This window comes from Papio anubis, chromosome 13, assembly GCF_008728515.1.
Source record: "Papio anubis isolate 15944 chromosome 13, Panubis1.0, whole genome shotgun sequence".
NCBI lineage: Eukaryota > Metazoa > Chordata > Mammalia > Primates > Cercopithecidae > Papio > Papio anubis.
Window position 1 is genome coordinate 98,055,444 of NC_044988.1, and position 12,015 is coordinate 98,067,458.

Genomic DNA, 12,015 nt, shown 5'->3' on the forward strand with positions numbered 1-12,015 from the left:
GGAATCTGGGTGAAGGGTATATGGGATTTCTTTCCAGTATTCTTGTAACTTTTCTGTAAATTGGAAACTATTTCAAAATTAAAAGATACGCCTCTTTTCGCCTTGCAAAAAAACATGCTTACAATTCTGATGAGGTGACAAAATCAAGCTCTGGAACCTACAACCCTGAAAACAGGACCCTGGTGACTAAGGTTACCTTGAAGTCATCAACCTGTAGCAAGGATGGAATGTTGACTCTAAACAGGTTTTCAAGAGAGGTGACTTGAAGGCAGAATTTTAATTCAATCGAGAATGTGATTTAAGCACCTGGAGCACTTGAAGGGTTGACCTAAAAGTTATAGGAGTGCAGAGGATAGACTTATTTCATCTAGTCTAAGTCCAAAGGCCTGAGAACCAGTCAGCTGATGGTTTAAATCCCAGAGTACTTTTCTGCAGGGTTCAAAAAAAGGGTTTGGCAGTCAAATAAGTTTGGGAAATAATATGTGTGTTTTTTTTGTTTTTTTTGTTTGTTTGTTTTTAGACGGAGTCTCGCTCTGTCGCCAGGCTGCAGTGCAGTGGTGCGATCTCGGCTCACTGCAACCTCCACCTCCCGGGTTCAAGTGATCCTCCTGCCTCAGCCTCCCGAGTAGCTGGGACTACAGATGCGTGCCACTACACCCAGCTAATTTTTGTATTTTTAGTAGAGATGGGGTTTCACCGTGTTGGCCAGGATGGTCTCCATCTCTTGACCTTGTGATTTGCCCACCTCAGCCTCCCAAAGTACTGGGATTACAGGTGTGAGCCACCGCGCCTGGCCTGGAAATACTATGTTAAAAGTGAAGTAGGTAAGTAATCAATGAAATAAGAATGGCAGAATGGGCCAGGTCTGGTGGCTCATGCCTGTAATCCCAGCACTTTGGGAGGCCGGCAGATCACCTGAAGTCAGGAGCTCAAGACCAGCTTGGCCAACATGGTGAAGCCCTGTCTCTACTAAAAATACAAAAAAAAATTGCCGGGCGCGGTGGCTCAAGCCTGTAATCCCAGCACTTTGGGAGGCCGAGGCGGGTGGATCACGAGGTCAGGAGATCGAGACCATCCTGGCTAACATGGTGAAACCCCGTCTCTACTAAAAATACAAAAAAACTAGCCGGGCGTGGTGGTGGGCGCCTATAGTCCCAGCTACTCGGAGGCTGAGGCAGGAGAATGGCGAATGGCGTGAACCTGGGAGGCGGAGCTTGCAGTGAGCCGAGATCGCGCCAATGCACTCCAGCCTGGGTGACACAGCGCGAGACTCCGTCTCAAAAAAAAAAAAAAAATTAGCTGGGCGTGGTGGTGGACACTTATAATCCCAGCTACTCGGGAGGCTGAGGCAGGAGAATCACTTGAACCCGGGAGGCGGAGGTTGCAGTGAGCTGAGATCGTGCTATTGCACTCCAGCTTGGGCAACAAGAGCGAGACTCAGTCTCAAAAAAACAAACGGGAATGGCAGAATGTTGATAATTGTTGGAGCTGGGTGACAGGCATATGGAAGTTTGCTGTATTAAGGTCCCCAGAGAAACAGACCAATAGGAGATGGATGGATGGATAGACAGGGATGTGATGAGATTTAATTATGAGGAATTTATTCATGAGATTATGGAGACTGAGAAGTCCCACAATCTGCCATCTGCAAGCTAGAAACCCAGGAAAGGTGGAGTTGAAATTCTAGTCTAGAGATGGGGTTTCACCATGTTGGTCAGGCTGGTCTCGAACTCCTGACCTCAGGTGATCCACCCTCCTTGGCCTCCCAAAGTGCTGGGATTGCAGGCATGAACCACCGTACCCAGCCTATAATTCTTACTTAAATGGACTGAGTACCATTCATGTAACCTAAAATTCAGTAGCCACTCAAATGTTTTCTCAAGTCAGTAAATATTATATCATGGATATAGTCTTGAATTTATGAATCACAACCATTTTTCACTTGGTGACTAGGTGATGCCTAATTTTTTAATAATTATTAACACTTTTTTTTTTTTGAGACAGGGTCTCACTCTAGTGCCTGGGCTGGAATGCAGTGGCACAGTCATGGCTCACTGCAGCCTTGACCTCCTGCGCTTAGGTGATCCTCCCACAGCCTCCCGAGTAGCTGGGACTATAGGCACATGCCACCACATCTGGCTAATTTTGCATTTTTTTGTAGAGACAGGGTTTCGCCATGGTGCCCAAGCTGGTCTTAAACTCCTGGACTCAAGTGAGCCACCTGTCTCGGACTCCCAAAGTGCTGGGGCTGCAGGTGTGAGCCACCACACCTGTCCTGAATGAAAATGCATCTTGTCCTGCTTAAGGCAGATTTCTAGATGTAACTAACATTGCTGGGTCAAATGGCATGCAAATTTTATATTTTGATCCACATTGCCAAACTGCTCTTCCAGAAAAGTTCTACTTACGTATACTCGAAATGGGTAAGATTTTCAGGTAGAAAGGAGGCATGAGTGTTGGGAAGGGATGTTCTAATTGGAGGAAAAAATTGTTCACAAAAGCATGGAGTTGAAGAGACAATATGTTTTGCAAGAGACTAACCTCAGACCAGTAGAGAAGAACTGTAGGGAACGATGCTGTGAAAAGGTAAATTGGAACAAGATTGTGGAGGCTGCAAAGTTCGGCCTATTCCATAGGCATTGGGAAGTGACTGAAACTTGTTGAGAAGGTTTGACGTGGTTTGTGAAACTAACTGTAGCAGTGGGTTCAAAGTAAGCAGGAGGGACACAGACTGACCAGGCCTAGCAGGCAGCCCTGCAGGGGAACAGATGTGAAATGACTGGAGCCAGATTAGGAGGTTGGATTAGGGGACGGGAGGGAGGAATTTATATTTCTACTGTCACCTGGAGTCTTAAACCCTGGCAAGGCCACACTCCCAGAGCCTATCAGGCTGCTTCTCTAACATAGTGCTTGATTTTAGAAGCAGTGGCTTGTGTTTCACTTTTTTTGATTATAGTAAAATATATAGAACATAAAAGTTAAACTTTTTATTTATTCTTTTATTTGAGACGGAGTCTCGATCTGTCACCCAGTCTGGAGTGCAGTGGCACAATCTTGGCTCACTGCAACCTCTACCTCCCGGGTTCAAGCGATTCCCCTGCCTCAGCCTCCCGAGTAGCTAGGATTACAGGTGCGCACCACCATACCCGGTTAATTTTTGTATTTTTCGTAGAGACAGGGTTTCACCATGTTGGCCAGGATGGTCTCAAACTCCTGACCTCAAGTGATCCGCTCGCCTGGGCCTCCCAAAGTGCTGGGATTACAGGTGGGAGCCACCATGCCCAGCCTAACCATTTTTAAGTGTACAGTTTTGTGGCATTATGTACAGTCACAGTGTTATGCAACCATCACCACCATCCTCTCCAGAACTCTCTTTCACCATCCCAGATGGAAACTGTACCCACTAAACAATAATAACCCATTCCTCCCTCCCCTCAGCCCCTGGTAACAACAGTTTTTTCTGTCTCTATGAATCTGACAATTTTAGGGCTCTGATATAAGTGGAATTGTCATACAATATTCACCATTATGTGTCTGGTGTATTTCACTTAGCATAATGCCTTCAAGGTTCATCCAGGCACTGTGTTTTGAAGATCTGTGTTATTTCTTGCCAGCTCTGACACTGCAGAATGTCACATGGGAAGTGCAGTCCACTGGCCAGCATGACTCTTCCCAATCAGCTCCCTTCTAGGGAGGAAACACAGTGGAAGTGCTTGCCCATTATCTTTGCAGGGGGTGAGATGGGGTGTGGAGGAGAGGGGAGGGGAAGGGCTCTCTCCCAGGGAGAGTGGGCAAGTGACTTTCCCTGGCTGGAACATATGGACACATCACTACAATTAGTGTGTTTTCCAACAGTTGACCTTTTCAACAACCTGAAAAAGTTTTGGGACTATCTAGATGCTTAAGCTTAGGGTGCCTGTCAAACCTTCTGAGGACTGCTGAAACTAGAAAAAGGAGTTGAGAATTGAGTCCAACCCTCTGCTTTTTAGGAGGCCAGGAGGGGTGTGACTGAGAACATGGAGTTGATTGGTTACAAAGCCGTTACACTGTCCTGTGCTTTTTTGTTGTTGTTTTTTCCCCCAGCTTTCCACACCTACTAGGGTGTTAGGCATATGGTGAAACTGGTGGGAGGTGAGGTAGGCAGACAGCAGAACAGTGAAGAATGGCTTTTTAAATGGCTCATTTCAAGTGCCAAGTGCAGAGAAGGCAGGGTGAGTGGGTGGGAGGTGGAGAGCGCTTTCTTGGCCATGTCTCGGATCAGACAAAGGATCAAATAAGATTTTAGTTTCTCTATCAATACAGAGCTCTCTCTTAGGTCTCCAATTCGTTTTGCATCCAGCAAAAGCAGCAAAACCCCCAGTTCACTATGGAGCCAGGGCGATTTAATAGAAAAACCCTCCCTTTTTAATAGCTCCTGCCCCTCAGTCCCGAGGTGCTTTCTTTGCTGGAGCAGAAGCTCTTGGAAATTTTAGGGAGCTACAATTGTGTAAGCCATTTCGTACCCAGAGCTGAATACCTGATTAAACATTTTACTGCAACCTGCTGGAGAAGAGGCCACGGATACCATCAGCTGTTCCCAGAAATGCAAACCCCAGGGAGGAGCTGCCCAGCCCAGCTTTCTCTACATAGAAGATTGCAGGAAATGCCTCTCAGCTCCTACGTTTTTCCTACACAGATTCTCTAAAGCAGCTTCTGGGGTGTGGCCACTCCTTTTCTCACCACTCCAATGGAGTGAGTGGGTAGGGAAATTTTTCCTCAGTATCATGGCTACAGCCAGGGCAGCTTAGAAACCGTATTGCAGGTCCCGCGCATGGGGAAAGAAGCCAAACTGCAGAGGACCAGGAAGCTCAGGGCCAGGTCTGGGCCCAGGTTCTGGTGCAGTGCCCAATGACTTTGTATTTATTTAAAGAGGAGAGCTGCTTAGTAACCAGGAGGCTGAAGCCTTTCTGAGCTGCAGAGCTTCCCTTCTGCCTGACTGCACAGGAATGATCTGGGTGTTACTCCCGATGGCTGCGGCCCAGCTGTCACCGGAATGGGGATAGGGAAAGCGCTTCCTAATCCAGGGCTTCTGGCTACAGAGTTGAGAGCCAGGCCCTTAAACTGCTAGGACTTTAAGGATCAGAAATTCTGAGAATCTTATTTTTCTCTGTCTGCACCCCAGCAGCCACCCGCATCAAAATGCCTCCCTTTCCTATTCATTAAGGTTCTTTCTGGCACAATTAATTGAACTTTCCTTGTGTACTAGGCACTATGCGAAGTATTTCGTGTTACCTTTTCATTTCTTAATCTTTGCAATAATTTGATGAGATATTTTCCTATTTTACAAATGGGCACTCTTACATAATGCTCATGTAGGCTGTGTCTCTTGGCCCAGGTCAGGCAGCTAGCAATTGAAGGGCTAGGATTTCCATCTCAGCAGTCAGAACCTTCCATTTACAACCTTAATGTCTTGTTTATGAAATAGGATGAATATGCCCTATTCTACTGGCGACCTGTGAGAAAGCTTTTGCTGCAGGAATATAAGAAATTATTATTTTGCCGCTGCCGTTTCCCTCCCCCATAATATCCAAGAATGTAAGAAATTAACTCTCCAAATTCCAGAATAACAGCTTTATGCCGCAAATTAGTCGACTTAATTTTTTTTCTGATTCAGATTTCGCCTTTTCCTCTCACCGCCTCTTCAAACCCGGGGCCCCAAATCATCTGCGTCTTCTTGACCCCAGCCCCCACCGAAGTAGGGTGACTAGGGTCCCCAGCGCCAGCCTCCTCCTCGGGAAAGTGAGCAGGAAGAAGAGACGCACTCGGGTGATCTCCCCCTTTGGGACTGGGCGTTTTTCCGGCCGGGGCGCGCAGCATCCCAGCCAGACTGCAGCGATACCCCCCGCCCCGCCCTTCTCCGCAGTCCTGGAAGAGCTCCCAGGGCGTAGGGGTGCAGTGCAGACGACTGTCCGCAGGGCGGGCGGTGGCGGGGCGCAAGCTGCGCGGAGGGAGGTGAGGCGGTAGCGTCTCTGTCGGCCAGGGCGTAGTCAGTGACCTCACTGCACCATCACCCCTCACCCCTTGCGCGCGCCCCACTTCCCCATCCTCCCGCGGCCCGCCCCTCGCTCACCTCTTCCCCCGCATCGCCGCTTCGGCTCCTTCCGGGATCGCTCGGCCCTTTCCGCCGGGCGGCCGGGCGGTGAGCCGGCGGGAGCGCCGCCCCCTTTGCTCCGCCGGCGCGCTCCCCCGCCCCTCGCGCAGCGCCGGGGCGCTTCCCCTTGCGCTCGCGCCCGCCCGCCGCGGGAGCGCGCGTAGCTGCCTATAAAAAAGGCGGGGCGCGCGCGTCGCCGCCACTACCCGCTGCGGAGTGAACGGCGCGGAGCGGAGGCCGCGGAGGCTCCTCGGTCCTTCAGCACCCCCTCGGCCCGACGCACCCACGCCCCTCACCCCACGAGAGCCGGTGAGAGGGGCAGTCGGGGAGCTCCGGGAGGGAGCGGGGCCCCGGGCAGCCGACCCCCGGGCGGGAGCTGGGCAGCCCTTAAGGCGGGGCGGGGCCGGCGCGCGGACAGGTGAGTCGGGCGGGCCGCGGCGCTGCCTCCATTCGGCTGAGGTGCCGGGGGAGCCGCTGCCGCCTCTTTTGTGGCGCGTGGGCTGCGGAGGAGCAGCCGGGCGGACGTTCGGCGCCGCCGCTGGAATGTCACTGACGGGGGGAGGGGGCGCGAGGCCGCCGGGTCCCTCCCCGCCACCCCCAAGCCTGGCTGCGGCGCGGCCCTGCCCTGCCCCATCCGGCTGCGGCAGGTGGGTGGGGGCTCCCTCGTCGGGATCTTCGCCAGCCGCCTCCCTGCAGAACGCTCCCCGCACCGCCCCCGGTCCCTTCCCTCGGCCGGGAGCGACTTCTGCAGCTCGTTCTTCCGAATGGCACCAGCAATGCCGGCCAGCCGTGGAGGGAGGAAGAGCTCGGGGAGCCCGAGCATAGCGTAAACGGCTCTCTGACCTTAATTTCATCCTGCATGGCGAATCTCTGCCGTCTCTTTGAACGCAGAAGGGTCTGAGACTGGCCGTCTCCTTTTCTTTCCTTGTAATAAACATTTTTCTTTCTTCCCAGTTGTGATTTGCTTGTAAATAATAGGTAGATGCGGTGCTTGTATGGTATGAGGGTCAAATCAAATAACTTAATAGCTTGGAGTTCGTGTGTGTGTGTGTGTGTGTGTGTGTGTGTGTCCTGGAACTGGGTCTTTCGAGTCGAGATACAGTGTCCAAAATTCTACCATACCAGTGTTGAATGATAGAACAGTCTTTTGTTTGAAAGCTATCTCTGAGAATTTGATTAGACGCTTCCCATAGAACATCGCTTTAAAAAGTCTCTTTCATGTACTGGAGTAAAATATATTTTAAATAAGCGCCTTGTTAAAGTTAAGAGTTGAATATGTTTTAAATGAAAAACCTGAATAGCTCAGAAGGCTGGGTTGAGATGATGCTTGAACTGTTACAACATCTAATCAGATCTCTTTTATATAATAGATCCTAAAATATTTAAGCCCTTTGTTCTGTCTTCATCATGGTATTTTAGAAAAACTTAACCATCATGGCTGTTCGGGAATAACAGGAGAGAGGCCATATGAAGTATTTTCATAATGTGTTGAGAAATTGCGTCGTCATAGCAATTGGCCTTAAGTAAAACAGAATGTATCAAAGATGGAAGGGTGGGGGTGTCTTGGAGCCAGGAAACAGAAAATCTTGGGAATAGCAGCAGGAACACTCAGCTATATGAAGCCATTGAGCCAAGGTTCCGACTCCTTAACTAGTCATTTATTTTCCCTTTCATTGCAGCTAGCTAATGTCTTAGATTTTGAAAGGTCAAATTGAAGTCAAAGTTTAATATGTGCTACGGGGAGAAAGAAGTGCTGCAGTAAGGGCCTCTGTGCAGGAAATTAGCAATAAACCTTTTTCAGTAACTGGGCCAATAATTACTCAAAGGGAGCCTCAAAGTGTGTTAACTGGTATCCAGGGACCTAGATGGAGAAACTGGAAAGGAGGATTTGCTTCATCCTGGACAAGTGTGAAGCAGTTCTTATGGCAAACCATCAGCCTAGTAACTGATTCTCTGATACGCTTTGGTCTTGGCAGTGTGTTTTGTAGCCATCTAATAATTGGAGAAATTGGATATGTCATAGGCTACAGTGTAAGCCTGTCAAGCAATCTGATGAAGAGGTGGACATGGGGAGAGCCGTTTTAAGTATGTCTTTTGGTTCCCTGGGTTAGAGTTTTTTCTGCTTTTTCTTACCTGCCTTCATCCAAAGTGGGGGGTCAACTGCACATCCTGAAAAGTGGATCTCAGGAATAGTCCCCCATGTCCTGTCACTGCGGAATCTACACTAAGAATGGATAATGTGTTCAAGGCTGGCCTGCCTTTGTAATCAGTCCTCCGTGGGCTATGCAAGGATCCCGCTAGTTAGGCACTCAGGTCTGTTGCAGCATTATCAGCTGCGGCTGTACTGTAGAATGCAACGCCCTAGTGGCAAATGCTGACTCCAGGAATGCGGAGGAGGAGGAGGAGGACCGCATAGTTCATCACTTGGGGTCACTTGACTGGAGCAGCTGTGCTGTGAACCATCACCTCTCTTCCACCTTTTTTGCATATTCCTCTTGTACCAATTTTGAACAGGAAATAGTATTTTGTGAAGTAAGTGTACTGGCAAGCTAGGCCCAAGTCAGATCTTTGTGGCTTGAGTTCTACTTTGTGATAATTTCATGAAGTCATGCTCTTTTATTGCTGAATGGAAGGGGATTTAGGAATCATCTTGTCCTGGGATCCTCAGGAGGAGGGCGTGTTTAGTTTGAAAAAGTATATTCAGTATTATTACTTTGACAAGTGGGGAAATTGAGACCCAAAGGAGAGTGAGACTTGACCAGTGCAGCATATCCAGATAGTAACTGCCAAGACCTGGCAACCTTGGTTTTCTTTCCACATTTTAAATCCCTTGTGGGATTTAGACGCTATACAGAATGTCAGAGAGAAGACACTGAGAAAATATCTGAAGTTGGATTTTTAATCTGTATTTGTATGTTTTTAAATATCTGTTTTCTTCATAATTTTGTTCCATTTGCCCTTAGAAGCTTGTTATCTTGCTCTTCCCCCTCCCTCTTTAGACTCCACATTCCTCCATCATGTTGTCATCGTTTCGTAAACGCAGAGTCCAGGTATTTGACCAGCATGCAGAAAACGGGTTGCCTTTTTGGTTTTGCCTGGCTTGCAGTGAAGGCATATTTGTGTCAAAGAGGTTGAATGAACCAAAGAAAGGGGGGAAAAAACCCTGCCTGCATGATGTTTCTGTTAAACAAATTGTTTAGGATTTGTTTGGGGTTTTTTTGGTGTTAAATTATCAGAAGTATTAGTAAATTTACTTGAAAATTTTCAAAGCCTTCCCTTTTTTTTTTTTTTCTTTAACCTCTCTCTCTTTAAGGCATGAATATATTAATTTCTTATCACCATTATGGTGTTTGCATGTAGTGTTTGCTGACTTGTTATTGGTGGCTACTTGGTTTTTAAGAACCAAGGGACAAAACAGATTATCCTAGATATTTGGAAAAAATAATCTGAAAAATCATAGTAAAAATTGTTTTTAAAATTTGACAAATATTGTAAACTTGGGCTTGTTTCCTGTTCCATTGACTTCTTCCACCACAATTTCTATAATAAAATAGAGCTTCCCTTTTCATGTTTAAAAAACAGCTGTCTGGCGGGGTGTGGTGGCTCATGCCTGTAATCCCAGTGCTTTGGGAGGCCAAGGCGGGCGGATGATGAGGTCAGGAGTTCGAGACCAGCCTGGCCAGTATAGTGAAACCCTGTCTCTACTAAAAATACAAATACATTAGCCGGGCGTGGTGGCGGGCCCCTGTAATCCCAGCTACTGGGGAAGCTGAGGCAGGAGAATCGCTTTAACCTTGGAGGTGGAGGTTGCAATCAGCCGAGATTGCACCATTGCACTCCAGCCCAGGGACAGTGCAAGACTCCATCTCAAAAAAATAAGTAAATAAACAGCTCTCTTTGTTTTATTTGTGTACAGTCTTTGTTTTCTAAATTGGACCTTTTTTAAAAAAAAATTCAGTATCTTGATATCCCAAAATAAGAAATATAAACCTTGGAAATTTCTAGTGATTATAGGTGATAAATCCAAGGCAGGTCTTTTTATAAATCAGATGAGTTATTTATTTAAATGAGGTTTATAAAAATGGGCCACATTGTAACCATTTCCTGTTTTGAGTCATAGTAACAATAAGGAACTTAAATACCTCTCATCTGAATTTTGCAGGTTAAAAGGTAAGTAGCAGCAAGATAGTATTTGGGAAGCATTCAGAAGTAAGTTTTCTCAGTATTGCTCTGCATTTCTGGATTTTGATGCAATGCAGTATGAATCTTTTGCTTTCTTAAAGCTAAGTCCCTGCTCACCTCTGCACAATTGCGCTAACAAGTTGAAATGAATTAATCAGTTTGAAAGCTGACATGCTGATCCACAATCCTGATTTGGAATGTGGTTTAAGCAAAAATACTTGTTTTTATTTATGGTGTTCAGTCATCCTTTATGTATTATTGACCTCTCTGCTTACCATCAAATCTGCCACTAAAATCTGCAGCTAAGCTGGTTTTGAGTTAATTTTGTTTGACCTGAGAATCAACTGGTATACAATTTTATGAGTGCTAATCAATTCTTTGGTGGTTTGTTCTTAGGGAAGCCCTTCCACATCCATGGATATAGTTCTCTTGCTTTGCAAATCTAAAATTTAGTAATAGGCTGGCATCCTAAGCCACAGAAAAAAGACATTGTCGGTTCTGCACATTTGGGTTCTGACTAAGCAACAAAAACAACTGATGAATGATTTCTGTGACCTTTTGCTTTGGATGATGATTATGAATTTTTCCATAACCAAATGACCGTTCATCCTGTTAGTCCCTAAAAATCCCTTTCTTGCAAAACTGTATGTCTAGTGGTGTCCTACCTGGGAATCAGAATTCATTTTGTGGTATTCCAAGTGCCTCTTACATCCAGTACATTCAGCTTGCTGAAAGAATGGCAATCCCAATGCTTTGTTTTTAATAGAGACTCCTTTCAGTCTCGCTATGATTTTTTTCTCTCTTTTGGGATTCCATAGAGAAACTCTGCCGAATTCTTCTACTAAGGTCTGCGTGAGGGCATCCTAAACCATTCACTGCAGGTGCCAGGTTTACAGAGTCCAAAGCATTTGACCTTTGGTTCGAAAATGTTTGTATCTGCAGTCTTTTGTATTGCTTAACGCAGTGTGATTCCTACTCACTGCCTCTGCCTATACAAGGAGATATAGCTATATATCCCATAAATACCCCCAATTTTTTATACCCCCAAATTTTATGCCCCCAAATACCCCCAAATTTTTATTTGAGAAGTGAAAATTCCCCAAATACCAAGAACTGCCTGAAACAGCTGTCTCTTGGCATTCATCAAGAAGACAAAGATATTCAGGTCTAATCTCTTTTGTAGGAATCCATTTTCCGTTTGTGTTTGATATGGATCATTCTGAAGCATGCTATATCTTTGGATTAAATTAGAAATTTCTGGCCGGGCGCGGTGGCTCAAGCCTGTAATCCCAGCACTTTGGGAGGCCGAGGCGGGTGGATCACGAGGTCAGGAGATCGAGACCATCCTGGCTAACATGGTGAAACCCCGTCTCTACTAAAAATACAAAAAACTAGCCGGGCGTGGTGGCGGGCGCCTGTAGTCCCAGCTACTCGGAGGCTGAGGCAGGAGAATGGCGTGAACCTGGGAGGCGGAGCTTGCAGTGAGCCGAGATCGCGCCACTGCACTCCAGCCTGGGTGACACAGTGCGAGACTCCGTCTCAAAAAAAAAAAAAAAAAAGAAATTTCTAACCAAGATTCATATCTTTAGACCCCACTCTTCTGAGATCTGGCAGTATTGTAAGAATGCTGACAAGTTCATTTTATTTATTACAATAGAGGACATGGTTGTAATTCCTGTTTTATCCCCCTGAGATTCACATTA

The 12,015-nt window shown here is 46.8% G+C and overlaps 1 protein-coding gene across 14 annotated transcripts in view; it reads left to right on the forward strand.

Annotated features, from left to right (window-relative positions):
* Positions 1–6,304: 6,304 nt before the first annotated feature.
* Positions 6,305–12,015, forward strand: part of SPTAN1 (spectrin alpha, non-erythrocytic 1) — an 85,740-nt gene continuing 80,029 nt past the window's right edge. For 8 of the 14 annotated variants that reach the window (XM_009188080.4, XM_009188086.4, XM_009188088.4 and 5 more), the window contains exons 1-2: positions 6,321–6,439; positions 9,130–9,180. In XM_009188080.4, the coding sequence (XP_009186344.1) occupies positions 9,148–9,180 (33 nt within the window). In that variant the 5' untranslated portion in view covers positions 6,321–6,439; positions 9,130–9,147. Of the gene's footprint in view, positions 6,440–9,129; positions 9,181–12,015 lie in introns of all 14 variants that reach the window. The other 6 variants (XM_003911222.3, XM_003911221.4, XM_003911220.4 and 3 more) reach the window with 2 other exon arrangements.